Source organism: Oncorhynchus nerka, linkage group LG23, assembly GCF_034236695.1.
Source record: "Oncorhynchus nerka isolate Pitt River linkage group LG23, Oner_Uvic_2.0, whole genome shotgun sequence".
Lineage (NCBI taxonomy): Eukaryota > Metazoa > Chordata > Actinopteri > Salmoniformes > Salmonidae > Oncorhynchus > Oncorhynchus nerka.
This window is the reverse complement of record NC_088418.1, coordinates 21840359-21861162: the sequence shown is the minus strand read 5'-3', so window position 1 is coordinate 21861162 and position 20804 is coordinate 21840359. Positions and strand designations below refer to the sequence as shown.

The following is a 20804-nucleotide window of genomic DNA, read 5'->3' as shown; positions in this document are numbered from 1 at the left end:
TAGCTCATTTACGTATTTCCTATCGCATTCTTGACTGTTGTAGGCAGGCAGCTTTTGAATAGGTAAGATGGCGGCTGCGGCAGTGGTTGAGTTTCAGAGAGCTCAGTCTCTTATTAGCACGGATCGTAACGCCTCTATTGATATTCTACATTCTATTGGTAAGTGATGTTTGTAGGCGTTCAGACGAGAATGTCTCGTCTTATTTTTGAATTTATGCTTGATTTAAGTCATCGCAAAGGCAGTTTTATACACTGACAAGAGCCGGTTTGTGTGTCGTGCTGACTCACTGTAGAATCGTGGGGTTGCTAGCAAGCTAGGTAGTCCCTGGATGGCTAGCTAGCTAGGCCATGATGAACTGGAAAGAGACGTTAACTAGCTAACTATTTATGCTGTCTTTATGAAACAGTATCGCAATACAATTCAACGTTACTATTTAGCTAACGTTAATCAAGCACCCTATGTTATAGCTCGTTAGCCAGCTAGCTAGTTAGCTAACCAAGATCCATTCAATTCTCAAGTTCATTGATGTAGCTATGTCATTTTGGTGTTTACAATATAGCTTCCTATATGCTCTAAAATGACAGCTAACTTAGCTAGGTAGCTTGCTAACGTTACCAAATTAACAGTGAGATCAAGTTCACTGTTCATTAAGTTAACGTAGCTATCGTTAGTTAACGGTTCGCTAGCTAGATACCTAGCTTTTGTTGACAGTTCTGTAGCTAGCTTTGTACTAGCATGTGGCTGTCCAAAAAATTGCCTTAGTCACAGGGCCTCAGTTAGCTGTTGACTTGTTAGCCTCGTTGATCCAGATAAACAGTAACTCGGAAAAAGACAATAAGGAACACAAGCAATAGTTTAGAATAGGAGACTGTCAGTGTATGTTAAATAGTCAATGTGAATCAGTGCATTATTTTCCCTGTCCCCACAGTGAGGAGAAATATCCAGGACAGTGATGAAGAATCCGTTCGGGTTAAAGAACAGAGCATCCTGGAGCTGGGGTCACTCCTGGCCAAAACAGGACAGGCTGCAGGTGAGACTCAAAACACCAAACACATAATCTGGTCTATTTGCCTGGCTGTTGAATTTGAGGAACTTGGTGGTGATTCATCCAGTAACTTCACAATGATTCACTGTATGTGCCATTGCCTAACTGTTCTGTAGTACACTGGTTCCCAACCTTTTTCGGCGGTTACTGTCCCACCAACTGATTTTTTTCCCCCTGCCTGGACGGTACCCCTGAAGAATCACCTTGTGCATTTTACCAGTAAAAAAACCTATGCTCTTATGATTCTTCTCAAGGTAGGTAGCCTAGTGGTTAGAGTGTTGGGCCAGTAACCGAAAGGTTGGTGGATCGAATCCCCGATGCTGACAAGGTACAAATCTGTTGTTCTGCCCCTGTACAAGGCAGTGTTCCTGTTCCCACTGTTCCTAGGCCGTCACTGTAAATAAGAATTTGTTCTAAACTGTCTTGCCTAGTTAAATAAAGGTTAAATAGGCCAAGTACGCTGGGGTCCTAGTACCCCTGGTTGGAACCACTGCTGTAGTACACAAGAACTGCTTATGAAGCGAACGTCACTCGTTTGACAGTAGACAACAGAACCTTGGACAGATAGACTTATTGAGTAGACAAGATATGCTTACTGTTGCTATTCATTTAGCCCTATTTTCTGCTGTGGTGATTCTTCCAGAGTTGGGGGGTCTGCTGAAGTTTGTGCGGCCGTTCCTCATCTCCATCAGTAAGGCCAAGGCGGCCCGGCTGGTCCGCTCCCTGCTGGACCTCTTCCTGGACATGGAGGCAGCCACAGGCCAGGAGGTGGATCTGTGTCTGGAATGCATTGAGTGGGCCAAGGTGGAGAAGAGGACCTTCCTCAGGCAGGCTCTGGAGGTATCTTCTTCACCTAAAAGACAAGCTATTGTTCCTATACGGTGGCGTTTTAGTTTGGAGACTGAAATTCACGTGGTTATTTTCAACACATTTTCCTACCACCTCAGAGTGATATGATTAATATTTTTACACTATACTGTGAGTGTTGTAATGTCACATTTATCTTCCCCTTTCTCCAGGCCCGCCTGATTTCACTCTATTTTGACACCAAAAGATACCAGGAGGCCTTGGCGCTTGGTGAGTGACGGCTCCATTTGAATGGACTGACAATATTATCCCTGCTAAATGAGCTTAGCATCTGTCTGAGCAGGGAGGGCTAAGAATTGTGCAATGCTTGGATATGTTTACCCATAGCTATGTAGCAGAACTCAGTATCCCATTCTCCTGGAAGCTTTGTGATGAGGAGTCAAACAATTCGAGTCATGATGACATTGAACTTTGATATTCCTCAACACCAGGGTTGTGGACCACATACTGTATACAGAAGCTGTGGTATCTCCAAAGTAAGGTAGATTGTTTCTCTGGTGTTCAGGCACCCAGCTGCTCCATGAGCTGAAGAAGATGGACGACAAGGCGCTGCTGGTGGAGGTGCAGCTGCAGGAGAGCAAGACGTACCACGCGCTTAGCAACCTGCCCAAGGCCCGCGCCGCCCTCACATCCGCCCGCACTACGGCCAATGGAATCTACTGTCCCCCCAAGCTGCAGGCCGCCCTGGACATGATGTCAGGTCAGTCCCAGTGAACAAGCCTCCATCCCGAGCCTCCTACAGTGTTCCTCAATGGCTTAGAAACCAATGGTAGCTTAAGCTGTTGTTTTGGCAGAAACAACAATAGCATCCACTCAGAGCTCTTGTATGCGTTTTGTTCAACTGATAAAATAATCTATGGAACTGTAAATCAATCAGTAAGAGGGCTTATGTGCACAGTGTTTATCCATTTACCAGACATTTCAGCGAGTCATTAATCAGGTTTCCATCCAGACTTTTTACGAGTAAAGTACATATTGGATAAAAAATGTCACGACGGGCCTGGTGGAAACGGAACATTTTTCCGTAAACTTTCCAAATGTCGAAAAAAACTAAATACGCTAGACAAGGTGGGATCTCAGTAAAATTAATAAACATGAGAAATGGCGGTGGAAATGCTATAATAACTATCGTATCGAAGTAACCTTGTAGTCGCGCGATATGTTGTTGTGTGGACTTCCCACTAAGACTAAGGAAAACATTCAGGCTACAGATGAAATAAGTTATGAACTTCACAGGTTGGTGAAAGTGCACAGTGATTAGTTTGATGCTCCTTTTCAATAAATATTCAGGGTCTAATTCTGGTGACATAATGATCGATGCTTAGTGCGGCAGGTAGCCTAGCGGTTAAAGCATTGGGCTAGAAACCGAAATATTGCTGGTTCGAATACCCGAGCCGACAAGGTGAAAAATCGGTCTGTGCCCTTGAGCGAGGCACTTAATTAACCCTAATTTGCTCCAGGGGCGCTGTACTACTATGGCTGACCCTGTACAACAACACATTTCACTGTATCTATCTGGTGTGTCTGACAATAAAACATTTATTTCTATTTATTTGCTTGCAATTTGACAAATAAAATAATCTCACTCTTTTGTCCATAATAATCTCATGTAGTAGGCTATTTTCTACTGTATCTGCGAGCTGTTGGCTAGAACGCACGTGCCAAGGTCAGAGTGGGCACATTAAATTATGAAGTATTTTGTCTGTCCTCTTTTATGTTTTGGACCCCAGTAAGACTAGCAGTACGACTAGCTTTTACTAGTGGGGATCATGGGGATCCTAATAAATATAACACATTTTTCGAACAAAACCATCAGTGGAGTTAAAAATGTGATGGAAACCCATTTAAATTGTGTTTTTTATTCCGCACATGGAAATTTAACAGCAAAAGTTATTTTTATGTGCACTACGTCACCCACGGCCTTTTCTCTTTAAGTTAATTTGATGGAAACATCTCTGGTGGGAAAATGCTCCTTTTTAAGCAGATTTGAGAAAATTCACATGAAAATCGGTTGCTAATTGGATGGAAAACTAGCTACTGTCTTCTTCATTTGTAAAACCCAATATTAGTTTACTGACCCAAATGAAGAAGAGCTGTGTGTTGAGGTGGAAAAGTGCCATGCTTAGTGTGAACGACTGACCGTGCTTCCTCACCTGCAGGGATCGTCCATGCGGCTTCGGAGAAGGACTGGAAGACTGCCTACTCCTACTTCTTTGAGGCCTTCGAGGGCTACGACTCCATCGACCACCCTAAAGCCATCACCGGTCTCAAATACATGCTGCTCTGCAAGATCATGCTTAGCCTGTGAGTGATACCACCTCCTTTCTGTGTTGCAATGATATGAAGCATACAGGTACGGCTTGGTTGACCCTCTGTTGCTGTTCTCTTTCAGACCAGAAGAGGTGCAGTCTCTGATTAGCGGAAAACTGGCCCTGCGGCATGCGGGCCGACAGGTAAGAGCCCACGATTTTTGTGGGGGGCAGTTGGGCGGTCTTTCTCAACTTGCATTGTGTAATCCGTTTAAATTGGTTGGTACCTGGCTGACCGTGGTCGCTTCCTCCCTCCCTCTGCAGACGGATGCACTGAAATGCGTTGCACAAGCCAGCAAGAACAGATCATTAGCCGACTTTGAAAAGGTAAGACCTTCCTTTAGCCCTCATTTTTGCTGCTATGTTTGTTTCTCTGAGGATCTCTATTGTGCCAGGCCCATTTGTGTCCTCCCTTCTAACCCTCTTCTCTTTCTCTCCTCCTATTCCTCCCTTTATCTTTCTAGGCCCTTACGGAATACAAAGCAGAGTTGAGGGACGACCCCATCATCAGAACCCACCTGGCCACGCTGTATGACAACCTGCTGGAAGGGAACCTTATCCGTGTCATCGAACCCTTCTCCAGAGTACAGGTACAGCACGTTCATCTGGGTACCTTTTAATATTGCTTTTTTCTTCTTCTTTTTTTTTTGGTGAGGCTAACCACCCTTAAATCGTAATCCTTTATGGCGTTGCTTTCCCCCCCAGATTGAACACATATCAGGTCTCATCAAACTTTCAAAGGTATGGAGGTTTCTTCTTTAATATCTTCATATTTGAAGTATTCAGTCCTGTGGTACAAGAGTGACACATCGGAAGTCTTCTATCCCGTGATCCATGTACAGCTCTCAATGTTGTCAGTAATCATTGGATATGTTTCATTTCCCTCAGGCGGATGTCGAGAGGAAATTGTCACAGATGATCCTGGACAAGAAGTTTCATGGTAAATTGCCGGTTTGGTTGGTACCAGCCTGGTATAAACGACTGTATCATAACTCTACTTTTGTTGCGCTTCTTTCGTTCAGTGAAATGTAAATGTCTTCTAAAATGCCTGTATGACTCATTATAGGGATCCTGGACCAAGGCGAGGGTGTCTTGATCATATTTGACGAGCCACCTGTGGACAAGACTTATGGCGCGGCCCTGGAAACTATTCAGAACATGAGCAAAGTTGTGGACTCGCTTTACAACAAAGCGAAGAAGCTAACATAGGTAGGGCTCCTCAAGAGAGACACATGTCACATGTTCTGTCAGATTGCACAACTCACTGCAATCCTTTCAAACAGCAAAGGAAGACTTTTTAAACCACTGTGCTTACTTGTAGATCTTGTCTTTTTCGTCCTCAGAACAAATGGCGAGACCACAGCAGCACAGTGGCGGATGTGTGTGTGACCAGCGTGTGTAACATTTTAAGAAAGGGACAAGGGAGAGTGACAAAACAACAAGTCCCACAACAAACTGCAACAAAAACAGGATTCCCGGTTCCCCCTCATGAAAGTTCACCCTCAATGGACAATTTCATAATCCCTTCTTCTTTTCTTTTAGGATTCTGTTAAAATCTCATCGGCCACAGCAGGCCATCAGGGAATATTGTACAACCACAAAATATTAAGAAAGATTAAATACACGTTTATCTCCTGTAGAATAAAGATTGGGCTTATAAAGCCTCCAGCTGACTCCGTTATCACCCACAAAGGTGCAATATCGACCACAAGCAAGCGCCACCAATCCCGCTTCTTTTACATGCAGGGACAAGGCTTTTGGTCAAGGCGGTCTCTTCCCCCCCCCCCCCCCTCTGTTCATATCTTTCTAAAGCACATGGTTTTTAGCTAGTTGGAGGTAGGTTAGAAAATATTGGGATATCCCGGCACTTACATTTGGTCAAAGAGCTCCCTCTAGCTCTTGCTGTTCTCATCATATCCATGCCAACAGTCAGTCCAATTCCTCTACATGACATTTCAAATGGTTGTCAACCTCACTTCATTTGGATTGCGTTTGTTTTGTAACTAAAATAAATTGCCTGACACTATTTGTCCCCTTCTTAAGTACATAGAGCAGAATGGATGCCATTTCACAATGCCAGTGGCCCCTTTTCGGCCCTTTGCTTTGCCTCAACGTTTGGCTGCAACATAATTTAGGGGTGCAGAAATGTGAGATTTATTGATTTGCCTCTGAGCGTCTGTCTGAACCGAAGTGAACGATTATCCATTGTTATTGCCTAGCCCTAGTGTGGTATGCTAGTAACCAAACAATTGTTTCGTTTCATTTGTCATTTTCAAAAATAAATATTTTGTATTTTTAATGTTTTTGTCTGCCTCTTGGAAAAAAATATCACTGACCTTGGTCAAGTTCAATTGGGCTATTTTAGCCCTCTGATGTGCTCTTGTGCTGAGGTAATAGGGGTAGGATGTTGGGTGCCCATTGTTGAAATGAAGGTCTAATAGACCAAGGCCTTGGAAGTAAATGTCTGCTAGGACTAGCAGCTTCAACTGGGTGGTGAATAATGAATGTCTCCTAGTTGCTTACTGGGTGGAAGGAAAGAGACTAAAATGAAAGGGAAGAGAAGTGTATGCAGTAGGAAGAATCCCTGTCCAACTCTGGGATTACCATGTTGTGAACTGCATTAGAGGGTTATGAATACTGTATAGGAGAACTGATGGTGTTCTGTATTGTCTTTACTCCTGTTGGGCAAATGTTCCTGTGTTGGAAAATGGCCTCGTCCCAAAGGGCATTAAAACACAATTTCAATGACAGCTTTGGATTGTTTTTTTTGTTTTTTACAGATGTACAATGTAAACATTTTATGAACCTGTTTGTGAAATGAAATGTGGTCATTGAGTTGAAAAGGGAAGGTTTTGGATTCTGACATGGTGTTTATGCACTGGATAAGACCATGATATTCTGTTTTCGCTCAAGTTTTGGTTCAGACGGTTCATCATTACGTAGAGTTCATGACTTCTGTTTCTTGTGCACCAGAGTTCTCCAATATTAAAGTGCCATAAACTGCACTGAAGTGAAATCAAGCTTTTTCCCCTCTTGTTGTCAGTGAAGCATTTCAGTGTTTCAGTATGCTGACAAAAAGCACAGCCATTAAACACTTTCACTAGTGGAAGTCCCATTTCAAGGAAGTCCACATCTCTATCTGTTACACAGGGCCTATATGTGTGAATCCATTCATTTTGAGATGAACGATTTTGACAAAATGCAATTTTAAACTAAAAGCTTGAGGTGAATAGATGTCATGTACATGTAGGTATAACATTGAGCAGAAACATGATGGACCTATTTTATTGTTTACAGAAAGTGTCCAACATTTTTATGAAAAATAGAGTAGATATAACACATCTACCTTGGCCCCTCAAGCAACTTTTGTGTATTTTTATTTTAAATGTATATTTGACAGGTATGTAATATAGCCCCTAAAGCCATCCAACCGCTTCACCCAGTTTTCCAAACCCCAAAAAAGTATTGTTGCTTGTTTTGGATTTCTATACACATCAATATCAAATGTACAAACGGTTCTTGCTGACCAACAATTACCGAGTATATCTGATGTTCAGATGAGTTCAAAATAAATCTCTTTTTTTTCCAAAAATGTTTGAGTTCTCTCTTCTGTTTTAGTGTTTTGATGATTGATTAGTGATGATCAATGGATCAGCCTATTTGCAATAAGGTATTCACTTTTCCATTTGACTTTTCAAACATATTCAAATTATGATGACATATTTTCATTAAAAACGTTATTTTGATTAATGTATTCGTACTATTTCATCCTTCCACGAGGTATAGTCCCGACACAAATCATTGTTGCTATTGACGCGACAGTCCTTCGTTCTAAATGTTCCCTTGTCATACTGACTGGCAACGGTCTTATCCCTTGCTTGCTAGCTAGCCAACTACGGCTAATTTACAGTCACGTCAAAAAGTGCAGCCAGAATAACCGCAAAGTAGCTGCATGTTTAAGCCGTTTTCGTCTGACATTTATTTGGAGACCATAACAATGAGCTAATGAGGCACGATTTCGCCTGGCATAGAAAATATGCTGTCGTCAGGACACTGTTGTTCAGAGGAGCTAGCCAACAACACAGCTAACACAATAACTTAGAACTGAAGCTGGAAAGACTGCAAACTAGCTGCACTTCGTTTAGTTTAACCTGTTTTCAATTGAGTCAATTCAATTGACTTTTCTCTGTATATATCCATAAAAATGATGCCAGCTGATTCATCATTTCGACTGGCTGAGAAACGCTGCCTTCTCTCTCGTCCCGATCCCTACACTTTCATTACTATGGGACAGTTGTAGATAGAATTTGAATATTGAAACAATGTTGCAAATGCCGGGGAGACAGACAATACGGTTTATACAAATCTCCCCTGTAGAAAACGAAATGTTAGTCTAAAAGAAATGTGAGATAAAGTCTAGATGCTTTTTATAGCGGAGATCAAGTTTATAACTTCCCTGCCTAGGCTGATGAGACTGGATTGCGCACTCAGACGAAACAGAGTAAATAGCCATTTTAATGTCATAGATTTAGCCGGTGGTCATTTGTGTATTATAAACTGGGTGGTTCGAGACCTGAATGCTGATTGGCTAACAGCCGTGGTATATCAGACCGTATACCAGGGGTCAAACAAAACATGTATTTTTACTGCTCTAATTACGTTGGTAACCAGTTTATAATAGCAATAAGGCAACTGTTAAGGCTTTCGTCAATCGAATCTGGTATCAGGATAAGTATGACACTGAGTCACCGAATTGCATACTATGTACTTTTTATTAGCTAAGCAATAAGTGGCAAATGCAATTTTCGTATATACGGGCTCTCTGTCACACCTCGCAGGGCAAACTGACTTGTTCCTGACAAAGTTATTATAATATACTCTGACAGAAGTAGTTCCTGCTTCCGAGCCGGCCTGTCAGAGTAGAGACTGGGCGTGGTTTAAACTCACTCAGCCTATCGTTGATTGTTGGCATACGAGCTGGTCCCAGCCCCCTAGGCGCTTCAGCGGTCAGTCATTGTGTAGAATATCTATGCGCCCATGCACTCGATACAGTTATCACACACCTGGCTCCTGTTATCTAACAAAACACTGTTTGATCCCTACACAATGTTCTGTATGTGTCCATTTTTATGTTATTCTGTATTTTTCCATCACAAGAAAGGCCCATGGCCTTGAAACTGTTAACAATGTTTTTTTATTTAACTAGGCAAGTCAGTTAAGAACAAATTCTTATTTTCAATGACGGCCTAGGAACAGTGTTCAGGGGTAGAACGACAGATTCGGGGGTTTGAACTTGCAACCTTCCGGTTACTAGTCCAACGCTCTAACCACTAGGCTACCATGCCACCCTATGTTGCATAACACATACACCCAACAGCAAATAATATTCCATCACATATGATATGGTAACGGGATATAGTGCATAACACAGAACCTCACACAACTTGGGGGTTTGTGATATGGCTGTGATATTAACTATCAAAAGTAAATGTAATTGCTAAAATATACTTAAGTATCAAAATAAAAGTATAAATCACTTCACATTCCTTATACTAACCAAACCAAATGGGATAAGTGTATTATTTTTTTTAAACAAATTAAAGATAGCCATGGGCACACTCCAACACTCAGACATGATTTACAAGCTAAGCATTTGTTTTTAGTGAGTCAGTCAGATCAGAGGCAGTAGGGATGACCAGGGATGTTCTCTTGAGAAGTGCATGAATTTGACAATTTCCTGTCCTGCTAAGCATTCGAAATGTAACAGGTACTTTTGGGTGTCAGGGAAAATGTATGGAATAAAAAGTACATTATTTTCTTTAGGAATGTAGTAAAACTAAAAGTTGTCAAAAATGTAAATAGTAAAGTCGAGTACATACCCCCAAAAAAAAAATACTTAAGTAGTACTTGAAAGTAGTTTTACTTAAGCAATTTACACTACTGTGTAAATGTACGTATTGTATCTGTGGATTACTGGCAAAGATGCCCAGTGGGTTTGTACAGAGAGGAAGAGGTGAAGCGAGAGGGATAACTGGGCCCAAAATCTGCATGTGGTGTTTCTTCTTTTTTTCTCACCAAGCGGATTGTTTGAATGAAGCTCAATTATAGTGTTGAATTTGGTCCCCAAAAATGTAATGGTGTATTTAATGTGTGAGGCTTATTTGATCTAATATAAGTTCCGTAATGCTTAGGTTGTTAGGAATGCCCCGCTACAAGGTTTCTTCCTGCAGGTAGTCACTGAGTCTGAGGTGCTAGAGGAGCTCCTGAAACTTTACTCCAAAAAAACATCTGGGTCAGATGGTTTAGACCCTTTCTTCTTTACGGTTGCTACCCCTATCATCGGCAAGCCTATCTCAGACCTTATTAACCCGTCTCTCCTTCCTGGGGAGGTTCCCATTGCTTGGAAGGCAGCCACAGTTTGTCCTTTATTTAAAGGGGAGATCAAGCTGATCCTAACTGTTATAGGCCTATTTCTATTTTGCCCTGTTTATCAAAAGTGTTGGAAAAATGTGTCAATAATCAACTGGCTGGCTTTCTTGATGTCTATAGTATTCTCTCTGGTATGAAATCTAGTTTCCGCTCAGGTTATGGATGTGTCACTGCAACCTTAAAGGTCCTCAATGATGTCACCATTGCCCTTGATTCTAAGCAATGTTGTGCTGCTATTTTTATTGACTTGGCCGAAGCTGTTGATAGGGTACACCATTCCATTCTTGTGGGCTAAGGAGTATTGGTGTCTCTGAGGGGTCTTTGGCCTGGTTTGCTAACTACCTCTCTCAAATAGTGCAGTGTATAAAGTCAGAAAACGGCTGTCTCAGCCACTGCCTGTCACCAAGGGAGTACCCCAAGGCTCAATCCTAGGCCCCACGCTCTTCTCAATTTACATCAACAACAAAGCTCAGGCAGTAGGAAGCTCTCTCATCCATTTATATGCAGATGATACAGTCTTATACTCAGCTGGCCCCTCCCCGGATTTAGTTTGAAATGCTCTACAACAAAGCTTTCTTGGTGTCCAACAAGCTTTTTGTAACCTTAACCTTGTTCTGAACACCTCCAAAACAAAGGTAATGTGGTTTGGTAAGAAGAATGTGCCTCTCCCCACAGGTGTGATTACTACCTCTGAGCATGAGGTAGTCACCTCATACAAGTACTTGGGAGTTTGGCTAGACAGTACATTGTCCTTCTCTCAGCACATATCAAAGCTGCAGGCTAAAGTTAAATCTAGACTTGGTTTCCTCTATCGTAATCGCTCCTCTTTCACCCCAGCTGCCAAACTAACCCTGATTCAGATGACCATCCTACCCATGCTAGATTACTGAGACATAATTTATAGATCAGCAGGTAAGGGTGTGCTCGAGCGCCTAGATGTTCTTTATCATTCTGTCATCAGATTTGCCACCAAATCTCCTCATTGGACACATCACTGCACTCTATACTCCTCTGTAAACTGGTCATCTCTGTATACCCGTCGCAAGACCCACTGGTTGATGCTTATTTATAAAACCCTCTTAGGCCTCACTCCCCCCTATCTGAGATATCTTCTGCAGCCCTCATCCTCCATATACAACACCTGTTCTGCCAGTCACATTCTGTTAAAGGTCCCCAAAACGCACACATCCCTCGGTCGCTCGTCTTTTCACTTCGCTGTAGCTAGCGAATGGGAACAAGCTGCAACAAAACCTCAAACTGGACAGTTTTATCTCAATATCTTCATTCAAAGACTCAATCCTGGACACTCTTACTGACAGTTGTGGCTGCTTTGCGTGATGTATTGTCTCTACCTTCTTGCCCTTTGTGCTGTTGTCTGTGCCCCTTAATGATTGTACCATGTTTTGTGTTGCTACCATGCTGTGTTCTCATGTGTTTCTGCCTTGCTAGGTTGTTGTCTTAGGTCTCTCTTTATGTAGTGTTGTGTCGTCTCTCTTGGCGTGATGTGTGTTTTGTCCTATATTTATATGTTATTTATTCATTTATTTAAATTTTTTAATCCCAGCCCCCGTCCCCGCAGGAGGTCTTTTTCCTTTTGGTAGGCCATCATTGTAAATAAGAATTTGTTCTTAACTGATTTGCCTAGTTAAATAAAGGTTAAATAAATACAAATAAAAATGTACTGCTATAAATAGGACATGTGACATCCCGGCAACTTTGAAACAACGCACTTTATATCAGATTTGTGCCTTTAATGCACACGTATCTGCCCCCTCATTGGCTAGAATGGTCCCACTTGATCTTGCCTCCTCCCGACTTCCTTCCATTTTTATTTTTTCATTGTTAGAGCGGTCACTTGAGTATCTTGGTCAAAGATTTCGTCGCCAACGTGTACGTGATGACATCACTTCATAAGCAACGTCGATCCCGCCCACTCCATTTTTCAAGCCTGTAGGAGAGTTCAACGCACGGTTGTGCTGACAGCAGTGTTGGGAACTTTTATGCTGAATTGCATTTGAAAAACGACAACAAACACCAAGATGGCCGGCCGGGTGAGTTTCCTTTAAGTAAATGGCTTTAGTTAAACATATTTACACATTGGCGAGAATGATAACAATGCTGTGTTTTAAGGATTTTTCAGCATCTGCTACTACCTCCAACTCACTAGCCTGTGTGGCAGAGCAATTTACGTAATTCAAATCTTAGCCCGGAAGACCGAGTATTTTATGACCAGTGTCCACTGCGAGCATACCTCAGTGACTGCAAGCCATGCAATATCTAGCTTGCTAGCAACACAATGCGAGTACCGGTGCGGGGGTAAAATAACTGGGAAGCCAAGCCAGAAAAATAAAGCCATATTACAACCTATGTGTTGTGATAGTTGCGTTGTTTACTCTATAACCTGTTAGTTCATATGCCTTGCCACCGTGATATAGACCTAAAGTCGAGGCAATAAGACCCAGTGGCAGAATAACTTCAACCACACCGTTGTTTCATCACAAAACAACATCTGTCCGGTGTCCACAAGTCCACAAAAGCATTAAGCATTTTTCGGACTACTTAAACAACTATCGATTGAGCCATGGAGAGTTACCGAAAGTTGCAAAGAAAACAGGAGCTGCCTCCACTATTCCAGCACCATTTCAACTCAATATTTCAACATCATCAAATAACTTATGCTTATTCTAATACAGTGACAACTAAAATATACCAAAAACAATTTGGGCCAATCAATGTAAACTAATATGATGTAGCTGTCCATGGACTGATTTCTGTGTGTGTGTGTACGCAAGTAGAAAAAACATGTTCACTCACCCTACTTGTAGAGAAATGCCAATTAATGCCATCCTGTCTTTCATGTCGCCGAACCGGTCTATGACTGTCATACAGTACACACTTAGTTTTTGTTATCCTAGGCTAAAATGCTTGCTCGCTGGCCTAACTTCCTTTCATGGGCAACGATGCGCCAGGCCAGCTAGTTAACATTAGTGTTAGCCTACTACATCTAGCTATATATTGAACTTCTACCCTCTGGCACAATGTTTGAATTTATGGTTGGATCCAAATCGCTGTTATAATCAGTACGGAGAAGTAGGTAAAACCACAAGTTCAAGTCCCTATCTCCATCCATGGGTAATTTAGGAAAGGGACAATTTTAGCTAGCTAGGTAGCCAATGGAGGACAACGACACAACATGATATAACAATAAAAGTTTTTTCTGTAAATGTAGTTTTGCTTTTGGTGTGCTTGGTGTGAAGCCACATCCAAACTGGCTTCCCTTGACATTTTTTTGTTGTTGTTGGTGTGCCAAGACCATTCACAGTTGAGCTCAATCAGTTTAGCGCAATGGTGATTGGCTATTTTTTTTTTTATATTTTTTTTTATCAAGGGAGGCCAAATGATAGCTGGCTTCCCTTGCATTCAATCTGAGGTGCTAGTGGAGCTCCTGAAACTTTACTCCAAAAAAACATCTGGGTCAGATGGTTTAGACCCTTTCTTCTTTACGGTTGCTACCCCTATCACCAGCAAGCCTATCTCAGACCTTATTAACCTGTCTCTCCTTTCTGGGGAGGTTCCCATTGCTTGGAAGGCAGCCACGGTTCGTCCTTTATTTAAAGGGGGAGATCAAGCTGATCCTAACTGTTATAGGCCTATTTCTATTTTGCCCTGTTTATCAAAAGTGTTGGAAAAATGTGTCAATAATCAACTGGCTGGCTTTCTTGATGTCTATAGTATTCTCTCTGGTATGAAATCTAGTTTCCGCTCAGGTTATGGATGTGTCACTGCAACCTTAAAGGTCCTCAATGATGTCACCATTGCCCTTGATTCTAAGCAATGTTGTGCTGCTATTTTTATTGACTTGGCCGAAGCTTTTGATAGGGTACACCATTCCATTCTTGTGGGCTAATGAGTATTGGTGTCTCTGAGGGGTCTTTGGCCTGGTTTGCTAACTACCTCTCTCAAATAGTGCAGTGTATAAAGTCTGAAAACGGCTGTCTCAGCCACTGCCTGTCACCAAGGGAGTACCCCAAGGCTCAATCCTAGGCCCCACGCTCTTCTAAATCCCGCCTGCCAAGGTTTAACAGCTGGCTAACTTGTTGAGTAGCTTTTATGACCAGTCTAGCTAGGTACACTACATGGCCAAAAGTATATGGACACCTGCTTGTCGAACATCTCATTCCAAAATCTTGGGCTTTAATCTTGAGTTGGGCGATTAGGCCTGGCTCGCAGTCGGTGTTCCAATTAATTCCAAAGGTGTTCGGTGGGGTTGAGGTCAGTGCTCTGTGCAGGCCAATCAAGTTCTTCCACACTGATCTCCAAAAAAACATTTCTGTATGGAATGGTAACAATGAAACAGTAAAGTGTCTTCCTCAAACTGTTGCCACAAAGTTGGAAGCACAGAATTGTCTAAAATGTCATTGTATGCTGTAGCATTAAGCTTTCCTTTCACTGGAACTAAGGGGCCTAGCCTGAACCATGAAAAATAGCCACATAACATTGTACTTCCTCTACCAAACTTCACTGTTGGCGCTATGCATTGGGACAGGTAGCGTTGTCTTGGCATGATCCAAACCCAGATTTGTCCATTGAACTGCCAGATGGTGAAGCGTGATTCATCACCCCAGAGAAAACATTTCCACTGCTCCAGTGTCCAATGGTGGCGAGCTTTACACCACTCCAGCCGACACTTGGCATTGCGCATGGTGATCTTAGGCTTGGGTGCTGCTACTCGGCCATGGAAACCCATTTCATGAAGCTCCCGAAAACAGTTATTGTGCTGAAATTGCTTCCAGAGGCAGTTTTGAAACTTAGTAGTGAGTGTTGCAACCGAGGACAGATGAATTTTACACGCTATGTGCTTCAGCGTTCGGTGGTCCCGTTCTGTGAGCTTGTGTGGCCTTCCACTATACGGAAGAGCCGTTGTTGCTCCTAGACGTTTCCACTTCACAATAACAGCACGGACAGTTGACCGGGGTAGCTCTTGCAGGGCATAAATTTTACAAACAGACTTGTTGGAGATGCCAATTCGAAAGTCACTGAGCTCTTCAGTACGAGCCATTCTACTGCCAATGTTTGTCTATGTAGATTGCATGGCTGTGTGCTTGATTTTATACACCTGTCAGCAACGGGTGTGGCCGAAAGCCAAATCCACTCATTTGAAGGGGTGTCCACGTACTCTAGTGTAGATACTCCCATGCCCACACACACTAGTACCAGCAGGAAAGTGACATTGAAATTGCCAACTGCTTGGAAAGAGGCACAACCGATAGTGAAGTCCAAATGTAATTTAATGTTACCTATAGCTTTCCACTTTCGCTCTAGCTCTATGAACAATGTGGACTAGCTAGCCATCTGGGTATCCACTGACTGACAGTGGCACTGTAGCACATATGAAATGGAGATTCATCTTTGACTGTAATGTGTGGAATCTGTGGATAACAAAATGTTATGATGTGACTGGGGCCCCTGCTGCAGCTGTCAGCATAACTGTCTGCAAGAATAGGATAATTGCTTGAGCTTTCACCCATCACTAATTTCCTTGTTTACCAAAAATAATATCTCATATCCTGCCCGGCTGCGTTCAGTAGGTTTTTCTGTTCTGGAAAAGAAGGAAGTGAAGTCTCCTTCCTCAAAAACAGAAACAAGAGGCCCCCATCCTTGCGCTAATTTCACCCGTGTTTACCGTGTTTATCATTACAAAAAAGCACATTAGAGATTTTGGACCTTTTCTGGCCTTGGAATCTAGTGGAAACAGTTTATCATCTGTACACAGGCATTGAAAATCACCGCACCAGTTTAAGCAACGCCTTCAACAAAACACCAAATAATGGAATTTCTCGTGGAAGAATTGTGTCGCATCTCCCCAATAGACCTTCAGACAGTTGTACCATCTATGCCAAGATGCATTGAAACTGTTCTGGCTCGTGGTGGCCCATGCCCTATTCAGACACTTTATTTTGGTTCTTTATTTTGGCAGTTAACTGTACTTAAATCAAGCAGAGTCTTGTTCACGTGTAGTTTTTCCTGTAGGTTTTTTCTTTTCATTTTGAGCTGATTACATTTCAAAAGAATGTGAAGAATTCCCTTAACAAAATCTGCAACTCGCAATAACTTAATTGAAACTGCTTAGTTAAAACTGTGCTCTTAGTGTTCCACACATCATTAGAAAGTCTTTCTTTGCCTTAGAGGGTGAAAAGCCCTAGATATTTGCTCCTGTCAGCCTACTGAGCTCAGTATTCCACAGTTTTCCATTAAGTGCTCAGCATATGTGGTAAGTGTACTAAGACCCCGTAAACATTAAGCCCCTTCCATTTTTTGGATTGAAATGAGTGATGCACCAATATTACATTTTTGGCTGATACCGATATTCAATATTTTCCTTGCCAATAAAAATGATACCGATAACCAATATTTAAAATTTTAGCGGCCTTTTAAGTATTCTAGTACAGTTAAATAGTTAACACACACACATGGATGCAGCGGTCGTAGGCAAGAGGTGTAACAACAGTCCGTGGTTCGAATCCAGGCTGTATAACTTCCGGCCATGATCGGGAGTCCCATAGGGCGGTGCACAATTGGCCCAGCGTCACCAGGGACGTATGTCCCCATTACCAGTAAAACAGAATCAAAACCCATTTATTTCACTTACTTGCTGTGCTGTTTCGTTGTTCATTTGTTCAGTCGTTTCATTCTCAACCAGGATTTCTATGGAACGCCGTTTGGGTCTTTGTGTGTCAAAAAAGATACACGTCAAATAACACTCTTTGACCAATCAGGACTTGAATATGACTGCACGTTACATAATAATTTAACACTTTCAGACATTTTTACGTAGTTATCACACTGATTACACTATCACTCGTATTTCATGTCACAACAATTCATTGATATGTGTGCTATGATGCTGGTAGAGTTGTCTCGCGTATCTACAGTGCTGGTCATTAAAAAAAGCTAGCTAGCTCATAGATGCAAACATTTTTCTTCCCCAAAAACATAGCAAAATGACACAGTCTGTTTCAGTAGCTAACTATATAGCTTGTTGTCATCATCTAAAATAACCCGAATTTATAAGACCGTTCTTATTTGATTAATGGTGGTCGGACCCATCTATGTGAAGCTAGCCACAATAAGGGTTAGTCGCAATAGTGGACTTTGCGGTTAGCCTTCAAAATAAAAGTATGAGTCTACTATTTTGTATTAATTTGCATCACTGTCAATTACAATTTTATTTTGAATGTAAACTGCAAATTCCACTATTGTGCCTAAATCTTATTGTGGCTAGCTTCACAACACACAACCCGGTCCGGTCGAGCCTCACTAGCCAGATGAGGCTAGCTGGCTGCTCATAACATTAGCTTTGGGCAACAGGGTTAAGTAGCTGGCTAGCTATTTATTTTCATGAACTGAAGTTAAATTTCAATAGGCGAACAACAAGTGGCAACCTTGCTAATACTTACTCACAAGGTTTCCTAAATCATTGCTAAGAATAATGAAAATGACTGCAGTTTCGACTGGTCATTGTTTTCAGGCTGGTTGTAATGGTGCTAGCTAGGTACCAAGCTAAAGCTAGCAACCCCAGAAGTTGCAGTCGAACAAATGATGCTTTATTACCAACGGGGTACTGTAAACGCATCATTCGTGTCCGGGGTTTACTTGTTTGCAGACTTTTTCTGTACTGCTTTGACAGTGCTACTGTATTTTTTTGACACGCAAAGATCCAAATGGCATTCCATAGTATGTCGTGAAGCTAATATCAGTAACGCTATTACTGTGTAACTCCGGTAGGGCAACATCTGAAAAATAGCACACTTGGTAGTGTGTACCGGTGCTCGACCAGTCGGCGAAAGCCAACATCACCCACGACAGAGAATGGATGATTGTCAAGGGCAATGAATTCTATTATCTTGACTTTAATGGATTTCACCTTTGAGTTGTCTCGCTGAAATGTTCTTACACTTTCTAATGACTGCTTGACTTGTTGACTGCTCGATCCACACAGCAGACATTGTGGGCTAGGTTAGGAATGCCGTGTTGCATGTGTAGCGCAAAATATTACGTGGCGACATTGCGTCATGTACCTACGTTATATAGGTATACACGGTAGCTTTGACATCGGCTTTTAACATCGGCGTTAAACTAGACGTCGGCCGATTCAGATGTTGGCATTTTTAGCTAATATCGAGAGAATAAGATCAGGGTTGAAGGATATCAGGGATAGAAGACCTACAAGTATTCAAATTCTGTCTCCTAGAGATGAACGTACTTTGGTGCGAAAAGTGCAAATCAATCCCAGAACAACAGTAAAACGAGTCCTATATCGACATAACCTGAAAGGCCGCACAAACTTCTGACCCACTGGAATTACGTTACAGTGAATTATAAGTGAAACAATCTGTCTGTAAACAATTGTTGGAAAAATTGTGTCATGCACAAAGTAGATGTCCTAACCGACTTGCCAAAACTATAGAAATTTATGGAGTGGTTGAAAAACGAGTTTTATTCACTCCAAACTAAGTGTATGTAAACTTCCAACTGACTTGTCTAGTTAAATAAAGGTCAAATAAAAATACCCTAGACCCACTCCAATTCGCATACCACCCAAACAGATCCATAGATGACGTTATCGCACTCCACACTGCCCTTTCCCACCTGTACAGAAGGAACACTTATGTGAGAATGCTGTTCATTGACTACAGCTCAGCGTTCAACACCATAATGCCCTCAAAGCTCATCACTAAGCTAAGGACCCTGGGACTAAACCCCTCCCTCTGCAACTGGATCCTGGATTTCCTGATGGGCCGCTCCCAGGTGGTAAGGGTAGGCAACAACACGTCTGCATGCTGATTCTCAACACTGGGGCCCCTCAGGGGTGTATACTAAGTCCCCTCCTGTACTCCCTGTTCACCCACGACTGCGTGGCCAAACATGACTCTAGCACCATCATTAAGTTTCCTGACGACACAACAGTGGTGGGCCTGATCACCGACAACGAGAACAGGTCACAGAACTTGCAGTGTGGTGCCAGGACAACATCTCCCTCAATGTTAGCAAGACAAAGGAGCTGATTGTGAACTACAGGAAAAGGCGGGCCGAACAGGCCCCCATTAACGTTGACGGAGCTTGTAGTACTTTAAAGTATTTTTTACTTAAGTACTTTACGCCACTGACTTTGGGTAGAAAACCAATAGCTTTTGCTCATGATAAATATACATTGTGGTCATCCTCACAATTCAAGCCAGTCCTCCATGAAAGCAATTTAGTTTCTCCTTCTCTTAGGCTTAATCTGTGAACGGGAAACCGCCCCTGTGTGTTTGGTGAACAAACAAACTACTGGTCTATAGCAGATCTACTGGTTTCAATGGTATGGTCTCTAAGAGTTTTCAATGGTAAAAGTCCCAAACACACACTGTATGGTGTTTTCAAATGGTATTGGGTTGGATTTAATAGTCAATGTCACTAATCACACTACACATAGATGTTTTCTAATAATTGTACTGAAAAACATATGACTGCCTTGCAGTGGTTTACAATTGTATTATTTTCTTAGTGTTGTCACAACAGTTTAGTCACTAGCCCATTTCTCCAAAGTTTTGGGCTTGTATGAAAAGTCTTGATATGAGAATTGCACCATAGGGATAGCCCCCTGAGAGCTGCCTCTTGTTGGACTATTCAATGAGAGTTGGGTTGAAGAATTAGGTTGCTAAGAGAAGGACAAACTTCTTTGCTTTCATGGAAGACTGGATAGAATTGTGATGACGACCACACCATGTATTTTCATCATGAGCGAAAGCTATTGGTTTTCTGACCAAAGTTGCAAAGAAATTGTGATACATTTGATAAACACAAGAGACCAGCAAAATGGATATAAGGGTGTGGCAGTAGCAGGAACAGTGGACAACACTTGGTACTTTCACTTAATTTATTGGGAAAATGCAAGCAATTTCAATGGCTAATTTCTTTGAACAGGGAATAAAAATTCCCGAAATTCACTGAGAATACATTATATCGTATGCATAAACAATATTCCAAGTCCAGGCTTTATACAACTTGTCAAACAAATTAAATTATACCGTGTCCTGGGGTGGGCTTGGTTTGGGTGGTCCATGAGTGGCTTTTTACCATTTAATTTGAATTCCTCACATCTTAATCATTGT

The 20804-nt window shown here is 42.0% G+C and overlaps 2 protein-coding genes across 2 annotated transcripts in view; both read left to right on the top strand.

Annotated features, from left to right (window-relative positions):
- The first annotated feature begins 35 nt into the window (after positions 1 to 35).
- LOC115106462 (26S proteasome non-ATPase regulatory subunit 11B-like) lies at positions 36 to 6971 on the top strand. The gene is made up of 13 exons (XM_029629228.2): positions 36 to 158; positions 929 to 1030; positions 1689 to 1885; positions 2065 to 2122; positions 2418 to 2612; positions 4072 to 4216; positions 4305 to 4365; positions 4486 to 4548; positions 4686 to 4811; positions 4927 to 4962; positions 5110 to 5161; positions 5288 to 5430; positions 5565 to 6971. The coding sequence occupies exons 1-12, from the start codon at positions 68 to 70 to the stop codon at positions 5428 to 5430; spliced, it is 1269 nt and encodes a 422-aa protein (XP_029485088.1). The 5' UTR covers positions 36 to 67; the 3' UTR covers positions 5565 to 6971.
- A 5606-nt stretch (positions 6972 to 12577) lies between these two features.
- Positions 12578 to 20804, top strand: part of LOC115106461 (vesicle-fusing ATPase-like) — a 50463-nt gene continuing 42236 nt past the window's right edge. The window contains exon 1 of the mRNA XM_029629227.2: positions 12578 to 12701. Within this exon, the coding sequence (XP_029485087.1) occupies positions 12690 to 12701 (12 nt within the window). The 5' untranslated portion in view covers positions 12578 to 12689. The remainder of the gene's footprint in view (positions 12702 to 20804) is intronic.

What these genes read in the sequence shown, in the direction of transcription:
- LOC115106462 (XM_029629228.2), top strand. Translation starts at nt 68, where the DNA reads ATGGCGGCTGCGGCAGTGGTTGAGTTTCAGAGAGCTCAGTCTCTTATT. An exon ending in CGCCCTGGACATGATGTCAG is followed by an intron (nt 2,613 to 4,071) that starts GTCAGTCCCAGT and finishes CCTCACCTGCAG; the next exon opens with GGATCGTCCATGCGGCTTCG. An exon ending in AACCCTTCTCCAGAGTACAG is followed by an intron (nt 4,812 to 4,926) that starts GTACAGCACGTT and finishes TTTCCCCCCCAG; the next exon opens with ATTGAACACATATCAGGTCT.